The sequence below is a fragment of the Megalops cyprinoides genome, chromosome 12, assembly GCF_013368585.1.
Source record: "Megalops cyprinoides isolate fMegCyp1 chromosome 12, fMegCyp1.pri, whole genome shotgun sequence".
Lineage (NCBI taxonomy): Eukaryota > Metazoa > Chordata > Actinopteri > Elopiformes > Megalopidae > Megalops > Megalops cyprinoides.
In genome coordinates this window covers 17758914-17773570 of record NC_050594.1, presented here as the reverse complement: position 1 = coordinate 17773570, position 14657 = coordinate 17758914, and the positions used below count along the sequence as shown (strand labels likewise).

The 14657-nt window shown below is 45.5% G+C and overlaps 1 protein-coding gene across 1 annotated transcript in view; it reads left to right on the top strand.

Moving 5' to 3' along the window:
* Positions 1-14657, top strand: part of babam2 (BRISC and BRCA1 A complex member 2) — a 76174-nt gene that overhangs the window by 13848 nt on the left and 47669 nt on the right. The window contains exons 5-6 of the mRNA XM_036542855.1: positions 10602-10796; positions 12181-12255. Coding sequence (XP_036398748.1) covers positions 10602-10796; positions 12181-12255 — 270 coding nt within the window. The remainder of the gene's footprint in view (positions 1-10601; positions 10797-12180; positions 12256-14657) is intronic.

Below are 14657 nucleotides of genomic sequence, written 5' to 3'. Positions count from 1 at the left end.
GCATGTGTTGGTTTGGAAAAGTTGAGGCCGCTCACATATAAGCAAATTAAAAGAAAATTAAATGAACAAACCTGCTGCTTTTTTAGCCCACGAGCATGACACTCTCTAGCTACTTGGTTTTATTTAGAAAAAACAAATGGTGACATGCTCTGTGGTCAGCCAAGTTTGGCAGCACGTTACATGTGAGACTGGCAGCAGAGAAGACTCATTCAGTGGGCACAGATGTCCCAGAAATACTAGATTCTGTGCTGCCAGTTTTAGAATCTTTGGAAGTGATGTCCACTGACTTTTTTATCAGTCTAATGGGCTGCACCCTAGTGATATGCGTGGCTCTCTGAAATCATTTTTTTTTCTTTTATTTGAAAATTAAAGCTGTAGCAATTTTGCTATTGAAGAAATTTTGAGAATACACAAAAAGGATGGTAAAAAGAAATTAGCCTGTATCCAGCATGGAGGTGATGAGTGAGAGGAGTCAGGGTTGTTTGTCAGGCTTGTTTATAAGTTCATCAGCAAGCAGTTTTGCAAATATTCAGATTTTAGCTTCCAAAATTCAGTAATATTTCATCATTCATCCTTAGGTGTTAGTGTTAAAGGTTGGTTTTTTTACATCCCTAGTTTAAATTGGTAATTATTGCAGGAGAAATGTACTCACTATGCTCAAATGCTCAAATGTACTCAAATGCTCACTATGAGTACGACTGAGGCTAAAAATGTCCATCCACCTTTGTGGAACACTAAAGAGATTAGCCCCTCCATTGTCCCTTTGTTGTTAGGATCCATAGCGAGAAGACCTTGTTCTGGGTGTTCCACAGTACAAAGTGTACGGTTATTTGCAATGGGGAAAACACGGCATTACATCAGTCCTGTGCTGCAGATGACATTTTAAGACTGTGTGGTACGTATTTGTGAATTAAGTCCAGGAGTTGATTCTGAATAGGTGTAGCAATGGGCAGCAAGCTTGAGCTCCTCCCTCTGCCCTCATGTCAGTGCATTGAGTAGTTTTGCATTGATTGCCATGTAAACTTGGTCATATTTAGTGTGAGAAGAAGCAGTCCTACCAAAGGCAAGGAATGTTTTGGAATGGCTATTAGTTAATGGTTTGCGCAATATTATTTACAACAAATGAGCTGCTGTGGGCCAGGATGTTGGTTAGTTCTCACTGCGTTTTTTGGCCTAGGTTATACTCTGTTTGGTTCAGAATGCACAGTGGGTCAGCTTTTATGGCCTTCTTTTATGGAACCACATTGTATTTTCACTGATTTGATAAAGGTGCTTTAAACGACCTCATTTAGCTGAAATACAGCGCATTGGGCTCACTTGGCTTCCTGTTAGCAGTGATTAACCTTTCAAATCCTGATGGCTCCCAGAGTTCCGCAGCCGCTGCCAGTAGAGTGTGCGTTTGGCAGCACACTCTCTCTCTCTCTCTCTCTCTCTCTCTCTCTCTCTCTCTCTCTCTCCCTCTCTCCCACTCCCTCGCACCTCAGGATCCCACTGTTTCCCATCATTCCTCAGTACAGAGTCACTCATTACAGGGTGTGTACCCGAGGGAGCATGCCGGGGGCTGCCAGCGCCCGGCTCCGCATTGTGTCAGAGGGCCTCATGCAGACAGAGGAAGTAAGTTTGTACAATGGAGCTGGGAGGCAGAGGTCAAGTCGCTGCGGCTGTATGTGCACTCTCCCATGCGCCGACAGGGATACAGCTGGGAAAGACTGCTGGGAGGCCACAGGGAAAGACGTCAGGAGGGAAAAGTGCTGCTGGGAAGTGAGACGGAGGGAGAGGGGGCAGGCAAGGGAAGGGTGGAGGAGGAGCCATTTGCAGGTGTCCTGTCGTTTCCACAGGCTGTGGGAATCACTGATTGGAGATGAACTTATTCAGGATTCACAACTGTTTTAACTGGTGTTTCTCAGTGCTGAGGGTGGCACTATATTCTGGTTTATGGTCAGACTGCCCTCAATCAATTTGTTAGATTAAACTGTGTATTGAATGTTGAGGATTTGCCAGTTACCTACAGTAAATCCTGTTAACCAAGAGCATGGTTAGAGGTGTTTTTGTGCTAAAAGTGGTAGTAGTTCACCAAAATGTAATGTACTTTGCCCAAGGCACAATTTTAAAAAAAATGAAATAGCTTTCATTTTGATTTTGTACATCTCATCCTAACTGATTTATTAGTAACTTCTTGCCATCATGACATGTGATGGTGGTCAATTAGTAGCTTAATCAAACCAAATTAAAAGTTAAAAGCAAATGATCTTGATATCTGAATCTAGTACATCATGCAGATGCAAAGAGGACTCCCCTGTATGAAGTCTGTGGCCACTATTATTTGCTTCTGTCCCCGTCTGTATAACCTGTTACACCACTGCAGGGAAATTCACAATCACCATCACGTATAAGAAAATGGTGGGAAAAAGAGGGTTTTTAAACAAAAGGCTAATCCTTAAATTCAGGGTGAAGACTTTGTTATGTAATATGTTGTGGCTTGTTTTTGGCTGTATTGCATCAGGGAGTGTCCGGAATGAAAATAATCCAGACGAGGTTGATGTAACAACAAGGCCCACCCTGCTTTACAGTCTTGCAGTAAAGGAGTGCAAAGCAGCCAATGGAGACGTTTGTCCAGGCTGTGACCTGGGCACTTCAGCTAATAATGTCGTCATGACAGTTTTCATAGCTGGTCCTGCCTCACTGCAACTCCTACATATTTCTGTGGAAAACCACAGTCACACAGCCAGAAGAGAAAAGCTGCTCTGTGTATCAGAGGTCAAACTCCGGTCATAGCAGGCGGAGGTGTTAGTATGGGTAGAATTTATTTAAATTTATTTATTTTGTTCTCAAGCTTTTTTAATCTAAGGCCGCTGTCAGAACTAGCGAGTGTTAGTGTATTTAGCTGAGAATGACAGTTTCAGTTAGTTATTAAGTTAAGAGCTTAATTGAATAATCAAGAGCAGGATGATGGAATGAAACGGAGCACACCCAGCAGCCCTGTGTGAACTGACTTTGTGATGTCTTCTCCTAAGGGATTGAAAACATTTTCTCAGCTGGGAGGATTGGGCAGGCACCAGACTTGCAACAGCATGTCCCTGCAGTGAGGCTGAGCGGAGTAACCCATCAGTAACCTCTTATCATCTATGCATCTTACCCCTTCTCAGTCTCTCTCTCTCTCCCTGTCTCTCTCTGTCTGTCTCTCCCCTTCTCTCCCTCCCTCTCTCCTCTTGCTTCTCTATTTGCCCCTCTACCCAACTCTGTAATTAGTTCCATTCGGGCTCAGGCCTGCCTGCCACTATGCAAGATGACTCCATGGGAGTTTCCAGAATTGCCATGTGGTTGGCCCTCTCTCCCAGTGCCGTTCTGTGTCTGCTGGCACACGGGCTGTGACGTGCCCCTGCCTCCCTGCAGGGGGCAGGGCAGCACCCCTGGTCTTTCTTTTCCCTTTACTGGCCCTATCTTAGCCAGGGAACCTGTTGATAAACAGTCAGGTAGGGGATTTGACGGCTGCACGTGATGATGGACCTTTGTCCTCACAGCTGTCCGACTTATGCTTGTGTGTGAGCAATTCAAACTTGGCTCTGCATAGGGGATTACCAGGACAAAGATTATAAATGTGCGAGTGGCTAGACAGGGCTGTCATTTTGGTAAGTCCCACTTCTGAGGACCAGGTTTGGGTTTTCCAGCTTTATCAAGTCCAAAACATCAGCATTCACTAGTCATAGTAAAACATCAAAATGAAACAACAACATGCATAATTGAAATGTTTTTATATCTAGCCAAGGAGTTATGTCATTGCTGTTGGTGAGCCTCACTTTCTCTTCTGAGTGATATGTTAACATTCACTTTTAGTCATGTAGCAGATGCACAACTTACAAAGAGATGCTGGCAAAGTCAGAGTACAAAGTGCATCTAATAAAGTTGCCTGAACTCCAGACCATACTGAACACAACCATCCACATCTTAACTTGTGTCAGTTCCTCATACAGTGTGATGATAACTATTGCCACTGTAAATGCACACATTCTACAATAAATTCACAAATGTGGTACAAGTGCACATATTCAAACATTCAGTACAGCAATGCAATATACCCTACAGTAATACAAAGACTACACAAATAAGGGAAAGATGAGATGATTGGGTGGGAAGATAACACCGGAATTTTGAAATTAATCCAAGCTGTAAGTGCTCCTGCCATAAATGATCATAGATGTGTGGACGTGATACTGTGATGGTCCATGTGTGACTTTTTCCTGGCGATGGCTGGGAGCTTTTCTGGCACTGTGCCTCCCATAATGCTCATGCTGGCCACTTCCTCTCTGCTGTCTTTCGTGGTCACTGTCCAAAGTTTGTAGAACTTCAGGTTCTCCCGGCTGTGCTCTCTCCTCAAATGTGTGCTTGTGTCTTCCCTTTTTTCCCCTCCCTATTTGCACAACGCTTTTCTTGCGTGAGATTAGGAACCCTTCCTAAAGCACACTCCCACTGCGCAAGATTAGTATGTGTAGGCAAGGCTGGCTGTCACCTCCAGCATTCTCTTATCAGCTGAGTGACAGAGACGCTTTCCCGGGCAAAATCGCAAACGGCTTTTGCTTCGTTCTGTCCAGTGTCTTAATACTTCAGCCGTTTCTGAAGTCATTTTTTTTTTGAGAGTGCTACTCCTCCTAATTTCCGTAATTGTGTAGGACAGCGTGTCGGTCATGGGAGTTACCATTCGGATGAAGTTTTTTGGACTTGTCGTAGGTGATGGTCATTTATAAGTCCTCTGGTGAGAGTTTCTCAATAATCTCCAGCCACCCCCCTCCCTCCCCAGCTGTTCATTTCCTGTACGGAGAGGTCCAGGCTGCTCTACGTGGACTCTTTTCATGACCATTTTCTTTGTGACCTTTGCCTTCCCTAGATGCCGAGCCCTTCTCTGTGCATGTTAAGGAGAATCAAACGAAACGTTGCGGCCTTTGGGCTGGGGGGGGAAATGCTAAAGTGCCTCGCCAGGCTTAGCCAGCTTGAAAAGCTACAACAATAGAGCTCAGATGAGCTGTAAAGAGAGTTAGTGCATCCCGGGAACCACAGGCTGTTTTTACTTCTTCCTTCCTGCGCTGTAGAATAGCGGGTCCCAGCATTTATTAGAAGCATTATTATTATTAGAAGCTAACGACAGATTTGGGAAACTCACAGTCAGTTTGGGTTCCAGGTTTATCACGCCTACTATTATGGTAAGTATTGTTGTTTTAATGGTGAATCTGGGAAAGGGTACACTTTTTATTGCCCACTGAAAAAAAAAAAACGGGAGGAGAGTGGAAATTTTTTCGGGAGAGTGCTGAAGTATTAAAGAAAATAACTTTTTTTTTGTGTTCACAGCACTGCCGCCAGTGGGACAATATGGCCATCAAACACACACAAACAGAAGAACAGCAGCCAAAATGATTTTCTTTTAATTGCATGAGGAGTATATTATTGGACATTAGTATGGATCATAACTAAAGAGCAGATCAAAATGAAATTGCCTGGAACTCTAAACACATGACAAGTGCAATTTAATGTGATCTTAAACTTGGCACTCTCCAGGGGCGAAATGGAACATGAGCCCACTCTTGAATTAGAGACTCGTTCAGATTAATTTAATACTTGAGTTTAATGCATTACTTTCAACTTAGAAGCGATTTATTGGATCAGGTTGCCAGCCCCTATAAAAATCACATTAAAAAACAAAACAAAATATTTTTCTTGGCCTATATAATTTTCTTGGCATTTCAGGTTGTTCTTACGAAATTCGCAAACACATAGGAGGAAGAAAAGGAAGGAATGGATGTCAGTATGAGATACAGCTCTGACTTTGGCCTCCTCTGACACAGAGTGCAGGCCTGTAGTTTGTTTTCGGGACCACTTTGCTCTGTACCTTTCTGTGTTCTGGTTTTCCTCCTATGGGAAGTTCAGTGTCTGTTTTGCTTTAGGGCTCAAATTTAGCTCACAAATACTATTTTCAAGCAGTACTATGTGTCATCTCTATTTGAACATCAGTTTCAGTTGTGTATAATGTACAAGAATACAATGTAGAAGCGTAGTTAAAGTCATGCTGGAGAGAATTTCTGCATCCCAGTTCCTGTCCTCCTGAAGTTTTAAGGAGCTACATGAAAGCATCTTTAGAAATTGAGGCCAATGCTCCAGATGGGTTAACCCAGCATTAAAAGACTTACGATAATTTAGTGCTTAATGTGGTGATATATGTTTACAGTAATGTGTGTCATACTGGGAAAGCACCCAGCATGAACTGTTGGATTCTGGGAATTTTCAGGAAAATGAAATCATGTTGATTTTTCTTCTTTTAATAAATGTTATGGAAATGTTTTAACATTGCTGTTCCTCAGGGGGTTTACAGGTTAGTCTGTGGTAATGCTTTGAACAGTACTATCCGCTTTGGTGACTGCGATCACAGTAGGCTCCGAGGATGAGGGAGAGGGGAGCGACGCCCGCCCGGGGAAGCTGGGCGTTCCTCCGCAGAGGGGAAATGCGCCAGAGGTGTTGCACCCACGGCGCATCTGGAGCCGTGAACAACGGCCATGTTGCACAATCCCCACCGCCACTTCCACCTTGGAGAGGGTAGGGGCCAGAGGCCCTCTGCGCCAAGTGGCTGTTGCAATGCAGGGCGGCGTGGGAACGGAGGCTCCTCCCTCTTCCATGCCTCCACAGTGGCTCTGCAGTGCAGTGTGGGTAAGGCCTCATGCACCTGCCTTTGTTCCCTCACTCAAGAAATGTGGGTTTAGGTAAGGGTGGCAGGGGTGGAGGGAGAAACACAGAGAACAATAACACCGCGATTATGAATCACTGTTTTGTCTACGAATGAAAGAGGGTTGTATGTTTTTTTTTCAGGTGAGAGAAGTCTGGCAGTCTAAAAGATTAGATTGAAGCATTATAGAGGGAATGTTATCAGTGCTTTATTGTATTGCATTATTTTGTAAAGACCTTTTACTGTGATAATCGCAGTGTAATATTTATCAAGTGCGTGTGAGTGTGTGTGCGTGTATGTGCGTGTGCAGGTGCAGGTGCACGCACATGTTTTTCATGTGGAGATACACAGAAGCTCAATAGAGCTGTGCTCGTCATTGTGATACTGAGAACTGAGATTCAGCTGTGAGATCAACTGACTGGAAAGGAATACAGCCTACACTGTTTAGGCATTTGAACAATAGAAACCCCCTCATTTGAGTTTCCTGCGTGTGCGTGTGCCTGTGTGCAAGAACAACAGTGTGTGGAATGGCAGTCATGACACAGCACCTCCCAGCCCTGTGTCCTGATCGTTCCTGCCCTCAGGGCTCCACTCTAGCCCCAGACAACGGCTTTCCTTGTTTGTGTTGCCCACACATTTCGGGAATCCCAGCATTGCTGGAAATGATTGCTGGCCCTGAATGATGAGGTCATTGGGCTGTAACGCCTGTCTTCTCGCTCAAGTTTCCTCTAGGCCCCGGGCATGGGGGGGGGGGGGGGCGCACAGCCTCTGGCCACACAATGGGCTCTTTCTTCCTCCACGTTGATCTGGGCAGACAGACAGACTGACAGGACAGTGACCGCCGCCCTTGTGCCACTGTGCCCAGAGGAGCAGGGTTTATTTGCGGCACTGTGGACCCTGTTGACCGCATGCCCCTGACCTGGCTATTTTCGCTACCGCTGGAGCAGAACTGCGGTTTTGAGATACTGGTCACACATAGACAGTGCCTCAGTGCTGGGCAGTCCCACACGGTGCTCACTTGCAAAAGAGCAGTTGAGTTTCCAGAAAGCTGAGAAAGGTTGAGTCCTGGGCGTGGCGTTTCTGCTGTACCCTCACCTGAACTGACACTGAATAAATATACTGATACTGTGTGAAATGTTATCTCACTGGGTGTGATGTAATGCCATGAGGTGAAAACACCGCACACCTGCTGTCAGAGAGATAAACACACACTATACATTATCAAAGTGTAAAATCACCATAATTCATTCACATTCCAAATAAAATGAAAGAAACAAATGCTGATTATGCATTTCAGTAGTGCTCTACTCTAAATATTTGCTTTTTGGCTCTTTAAGTGAAGGCCTTTACTTTGGAAACGCTGTCAGTAAAGTGGAAATATTTTTTTCTACGGTTCCGCAAAGTGCAGCTACGGTGTGATCAGTGCAGTGAAAGAAGAATGGATCCCTGCTGGGTCAGCATTAAATCAGAGAGACCTGAAAGCAGCTCTGGTTCCCATGAGTCCCCAGATGAATGGAAAAGGTCACCACTGAAACAGGGGTTTGCGTCTGGCTTACTAAGTCCTGTCCTGCTAAGGAGGTACTGAAACAACCTGCGGTTCTGAGATTGAATGGGGTCTCGGCAGATGCTGCACATGGCCCATTCTTTAATGAGTTTCACTTCTACCTGAATGTGCGTAGTGCATCTGGTGAATGAGAACAGTGTAACACTGTAGTGAGTTTTGAACAGGAAGTAACTCACTTTTGTTTGAAGGTGAGGTTTCTTAGTAGTGAATGTGCAAGTAAGAACTGACAGTCTTATGTGTGTGTTTTTGGGTGTCGTGTGTGTGTATGTGTGTGGGTGGGCTTAGAGATGAGGTCAGACTGCTTCCTTGATTATGACGGACAGGGAAAGGGCCACGGAATTACTTGGAACAGCGTTACTGGCATCCTGACCACTGGCTGAGGCGGTGGTGGGCGGAAGTTCCCTGGGGTGGCTGGACCTGACACTGGTTTGCTGTGGAAAAACCCAGTGCATTATGGAAGTCAGCAGCTGACAGCTATGTTTGCAAACAGTAACTGTAAATCCTATGGCGGGGGGGGGGGGGGGGGGTTGTTCATGGGCAAAAGTGTTGATACAAGGCAAAAGTCTGCTCAAACTTCCGCACCTTCAAACCAGAGACTACTCCATGTCACCACACCTCCTACCTCACCTACAATGAAGAAGCCCCATAGAGGCGTTATGTTCGTGTGAATTTGCTACACTGCAGTCAGTTTGCATGGTAGCTTTCACTTGACCTACTCATCCCCTCTCCTCTTTGTTGTTGCAGAGATCGGATCGATTTGGGCTAACAGTACTGTCTGTCATGTTTCCTGTACATAACGAGTTTGTTGTATGTAACGCCAGCTAAGCGTGCTCCCGCTTTCCTGCCGCATTACCTCTGTGAATGTGTCAGCGAAATGTGTAGACACAGAATGAGTCACCAAGGCGATAAAATCCAGCAGAATCAAAAACCTAATTATTCAAAACCTCCAAACAGCGTGTGACAAACTCGTTAAGAAGCCGTCTGTGTTTGTTTTGCTTCGGTCTGTGTCATGTTTGCCTTTTAACCTAGAGTATCCAAGGTTGAGTGGTACACGTTGGAGCGCTCGGCTGTCTTGACTCTTGTGATTTTTTCACTTCATTATTGAAGTCAAAGTCCTGCATTTTTCTAAGCATTGGGGAGCAATTTCCCTCAGAAAAGGAAACATCCTGTTTGTTAGAACTTGGCAAGTGGACTGAAACACAGTGCTCCCGCTCGCCGCCAGTTTGCTCGTAATAAAAGGCAGTTTTATTTTAGTGTATTTGCATCACTGTTCTTTACTCCATTGGAGGTTATTGTGCATGTAGTCATTTACCGGCAGGTTATGCAAATGAGGACCGCTGTTGGGAGGAGAGTGTTTATACATAAGAGCAGATCATTTTGACATGCAGAGGTGTTAGAGCTAGAGCCGAGTGCTCAGCACAACGCAGATGAAGTGGATAAACAGCCACATCTGTGCCATACAAGGTGTCCTGGTCTTCTGAGCGGACTCGGTCCTAATGTGTACGGTCAAACATTGATGTACACCTGGCAATATCGGAAAATTCCACCACATTTGGCAAAGTGCAAAGTTGGCGCCCACGGACTTATCCCAGCATTGTGCGCCAGGAAGGCCTGGCAGAGTGTCCGAGTTCCCCTACCCCTTTTCCACTTCCTAAAACGCCTCAGAACACTTTGTTCCGGTGAAATTTATTTTGGTCCTCGTCCAGTCTGTCATGGAGCTTTGTCCAGTCTTGGCAAATTCCACCACTCTGGTGGAGGGTGTTAAGATGAAAGTGCCTCAGTGAAGGGGTGGGGGTTTGGTCCGCCCTGCTAACCTGTGGGGAGATGAGACCAGGAAATCCTGAGTCGCTGCCGCTTCCCTGCTGTGGGGGTGGGGCCCGACGCCCGCGCTCTTCGCTTGAAGTGATTTTTCTCATCTCAGCCATCAACGAGGCACTCACACTCTTATCAGACGTTGCTATTGTGTTCACATCTTTTTCATATTCTCCCCTGGCTTCCCCCACCCCAGTCTTATCTCGTCCCGCCCTGCGCCTCCGAGACCACGGGCCAATAGACTCTCAGCACTGCTTCTGCAAGCTCAGCAGTACCCTCCTTCAGCCAGAAATGACTGTCTGCCGGTGCATTTTGTGCTTTGACGGAAAGTGAAGTGTGAGGGCAGATTTACAAAGGACCCTGAGCTTCGGTTTTGCAGCCCCATCAGCTTCTGTCAGCCAGGCGCATCTGCCTGAATTAAAGCGAGGTTTAGCCTGTGCCTGAAGCGCCCTCTCACCTTCTCTCCGTCTCTGTCCGTCTCCCCGCCCCTCCCCCGCCACACCTTCCCCGCCTCTGCAGCACCTGGTGAGCTGGGACTCCGGTGACCCGGAATGCCTGCTGCAGCTGGTGAAGGAGCTGATCCAGCAGTACCACCAGTACCAGTGCCAGCGTCTGCGCGAGAGCTCCCGGCTGCTGTTTGAGTACGACAGCCTGCTGGAGGACCCAAACTTCGGCCGCAGCATGGAAATCTACGCCGGCCGCAAGAACAGCTGGGTACTGAAACCACGCACACGCACACAGATAGCACTCACTCATAAACTCTTTGTTACTGATAAGAGTAAAGTGGAAGATCGTGTTTGTTTCATCCTCCTCAGTGATTCCTGAGTGATCCCCCCCCCACCTTTTAAAGCTATTAATAAGGGTGTCACAGCTGAGAAAAGAGTCACCCACTAAAACAGAGCATGTTGGTAGTTTTGTTTATAGCAGATGAGCATTCATTCTTATTAAGGTTAGTGTTCACACTGTGAAACTGCATCAGTCATCTACTCATGTAAGTACAAAAACACCTTTGCAATGTGTCGGGGGGATGTCAGGTGTAGCAGTTTTCAATATTTCAATCTCAGTTATTAATATCAAGTTGATGAGCGTATCTCTATAAGCCTGTGTAGTTCCAGGGCTGCGCATGGAAGGAAAAAAAAAAATTGAAACACAAGAATATAGCAAATCTGTGAGGTAGAGGCGCTTCGGGGGGAAGAAGAAGGGATTAATGTCACTGAAATGTTGCGTGAAAGGGCGGATTGTGTTAGGTGAGGATTCAACGCCCTGAGCGTGTTCTGCGTCGGGGACGTGTGTTGAAATGCACATGAAGGGAAATGTACATTTGTCTCTCGCGTTACACAACTGGCCCCAATTGCGGCAAAGGAGGTCAGTTAGATCTTCTTTGAGCAAATTGCACAAGTGATGGGATTTTTAGGAACTTTTGGTGCATGCACACCAACGCATGTTTTGGTCTTTAGGTTTGACCTTTAGGATGTGGTAACAGTAGCTGCTGGTAGTAGAATAACAAGGGACAATGGCCGGTGCTAAGTTCCCTAAAAAAAATTCCACATAAAGTCCTGAGAATGTCAGTGTTTCATCCAACATGTCTGTCTTTTAACAAGATACATGAACTCCAAGAAGTTATACCTGTCATGTATGTGTCCTGTTAAATTTTATAACTGCTGCTACTATGCACAGTAAGTGTAGGCATTTATTACCACAATCCATTACAATAAGTGTTTTGGTTAAAAAGTCTGTTACAGATAAACACTTAAGCTAAATTACTTTTACATATTTTTAAAGCTATGACATCTAACACAGAAGATGGTTACTGTATGTACCCCTGAATATGTAATGAAATAATGACATTGAATAGTTTTTTTCTATGCTACGTGTATGTTTCCAGGGTTTATGGTTTCATGCTGGATTGAATTGAATTAATTGTGGATGGATTTTATTATAGCATTGTTATAATGGACTGTGGTGGTAAATGTCCACAGTGCATTAAATATGCATATTTTTAATCCCATTTAAATAAATCTCAGTGTGCTTGATTGAACCTCATGTTTAGAGATGCCTTATATATTGTATTGGATGTCTCCCTGCCCTTGTTTTCCAGACGGGGGAGTTCTCCGCACGCTTCCTGCTCAAGCTCCCTGTTGACTTCAGCAATATCCCAGTTTATCTCCTAAAGGTAAGCCCCTTTGCTCTGAGTGCATATCCTATACTGACTGCTTAGTGTTATGCGTGTGTGCATGCATCTGTGTGCTTGTGTGTGTGTGCATGCATGCGTGCTGATCTGCGTGTGTGTGCGCGTGTGTGTGCGTATGTGTATTTGTGTGTGAGTCTAAGTCGTTGCGGCTGTGAGTTGACTAATCGGCAGCCCGTCACTCCCTATCAGCTTTGAGCTGTGTGGTGTCTGCAGGCTGCCCTGACTGCTCAGGCTGTACAGCAGTCTCTCTCTCTCTCTCTCTCCCTTTCCCTTTCTCTCTTTCTGCCACTCTCCCACTCTTTCACTCCCTCTCTCTCTCCCTGTCCTTCTTTCTCTCTCTCTCTACCCCCCCCCCCCACTCTCTCTCTCTCTCCTCCTCACTCTGGGCTGCAGGGAGACAGCATGGCTGTGTGAGTAGAAGGCCTCAGGATGCCTCACTTTGATGGTCTTGTCCAGCTCCCATCTCGCTGGGCTTGTTTGGCCTGCACACGTTAAATAAGAAAGATGCTAAACATAAGGAAAATGGCACTGAATATCAGCATCACGTTATTTCAGCAGTGTGTCTGTTCTGGAGTGACATTGAAATTCACAGGTTATAGTTGTAACACACCTACATGTATACCTCTGTCTTCATTAGGTTTTACACAACTCATTAAAGAGTCCAGTTTTGCATGCTCTGGTTACATAAAGTGCTTTCAGTTGATAGTGTCAGCCTGTGTTGTAATGCCAAAGGGGGACTGAAAGTTGTATTGACCCTCCCTGAGGTTGCCAAAGTCAGCTGTCAAGGTGGTGGTCAGTGGCTGATGATTGGAGACATGCTGGGGTCAGGAGCCAAGCGAGCTTTTGAACGCCCATGGAGCCAAAGAACAAACCAAGAAAACCACAGACAGCGGCTGACATAGCAGTGCAGACAGCGCCTCTATAATCAACAATGCCCGCTATGAATAGGTCTGGACTATTTCAGCATGGTGTCATCGATCCCCCCCCCCCGTTAAACACCACAATATGGACGCATAAAAGCAGGGAGTGGGGGGTTCCCAGACATAATCCTCTTGAAATTTCCACTTTCAAAATCAGGCTGTTTTACAGCCACTTACATCATGCTTTCCATTGGCGTTCCTGAGATTTCAGTGTGCTCCTGCTCACACTATTTGGCACTGCCGTGCATGTGCAGTGTCGCTGTGTGAGTGATGATCATAGGCCATGGGAGTAATGTGTATGGTATCATTCCGAGACTACAGGAACCCCACTGGAGATTTGTTGAATCTCTGCAATGCTGAAAGTGTTTAAAGTATGACTTTCCTCCCACGTCTTCCCATGGGAATGTTCTTGTGAACTAGTTCTTTGAACACGAAAGTGAAAAGAGACATATTGGGTGGAAACTTATCAGAGAAATTACCTTGGATCACATGTGTTTTTTCCAACTGTAGTGAAGCCACACTTTGGAATGCTTTATTATTGAAGTGTTTGTGTGCTTTGGCATGTCACCGCTGAGCATTCACAGGTTGGTGGCTTTAACTTTATTCGCTGTCTCTCGGGTGTTAAATGTCAAAACGTATTTGATATCTTGCTGTGGTCACTATGAATCTCTCAGCTGTACATCATTTTTCTTGTACATTTCATAATCTTGTATATATTGTGATACGGCTATTAATCTTGAGTGCAGTGTGGTCACAGTACATTTATAACCCTTTTCCACTGATGTGCCCTGGTGTACCAAATTCAGAAAATCTACACATTGAGATTAGGAAGCGGTGATGATGTTCATGACAATTGAGACTCCACAGTTAGATATCTTTTGTGTAATTGTGTATATTTATAGCAGTGGGAGACATTTACATCTCATCTACATTTACAACATTCATCTGGTGATCTTTATGAGAGGTCATTATGTTGTACTACAGAGTATGCCCTTCGCCAGCTCCACCCACCATAACAGTCCCAGTGAAACAGCAGCAGAAATTTCACAGTTTATTCTTGCCCAGCAGGAGTGGCCAACAGGGCAGACACATGCAAGTGAGCCTTTTTCTGTACGCTGCGGGAGGAAGGGTATCAAAGTATCACCCAGCCAGGGAAGTGAGAGAAAGTTTGTGTCATTGAAAGTTGCCAGGGGCGCCTTGTCCGTGTCAGAAATGAGGGTGACAGCATTCAGCGTTTTTTAATGACACACTTTCGCCTTGCTCCATGTAAAGGGACTGTAGTGATGTAAGCAGATTTCTGCTGAAGTCGTCCCGCAGTTCCGTGCACTCTGGTGCCAGGGCACCCAAAGCGAAAGACCCCCGCTGTTCTTCTCCCAAAATCCCATGAGTCAGCCTCAGCTCAGCACGATGCCCACTACACACAACTCTGCCATGGCACTGAGTGGAGAAGGTCAAGGAGGTGTT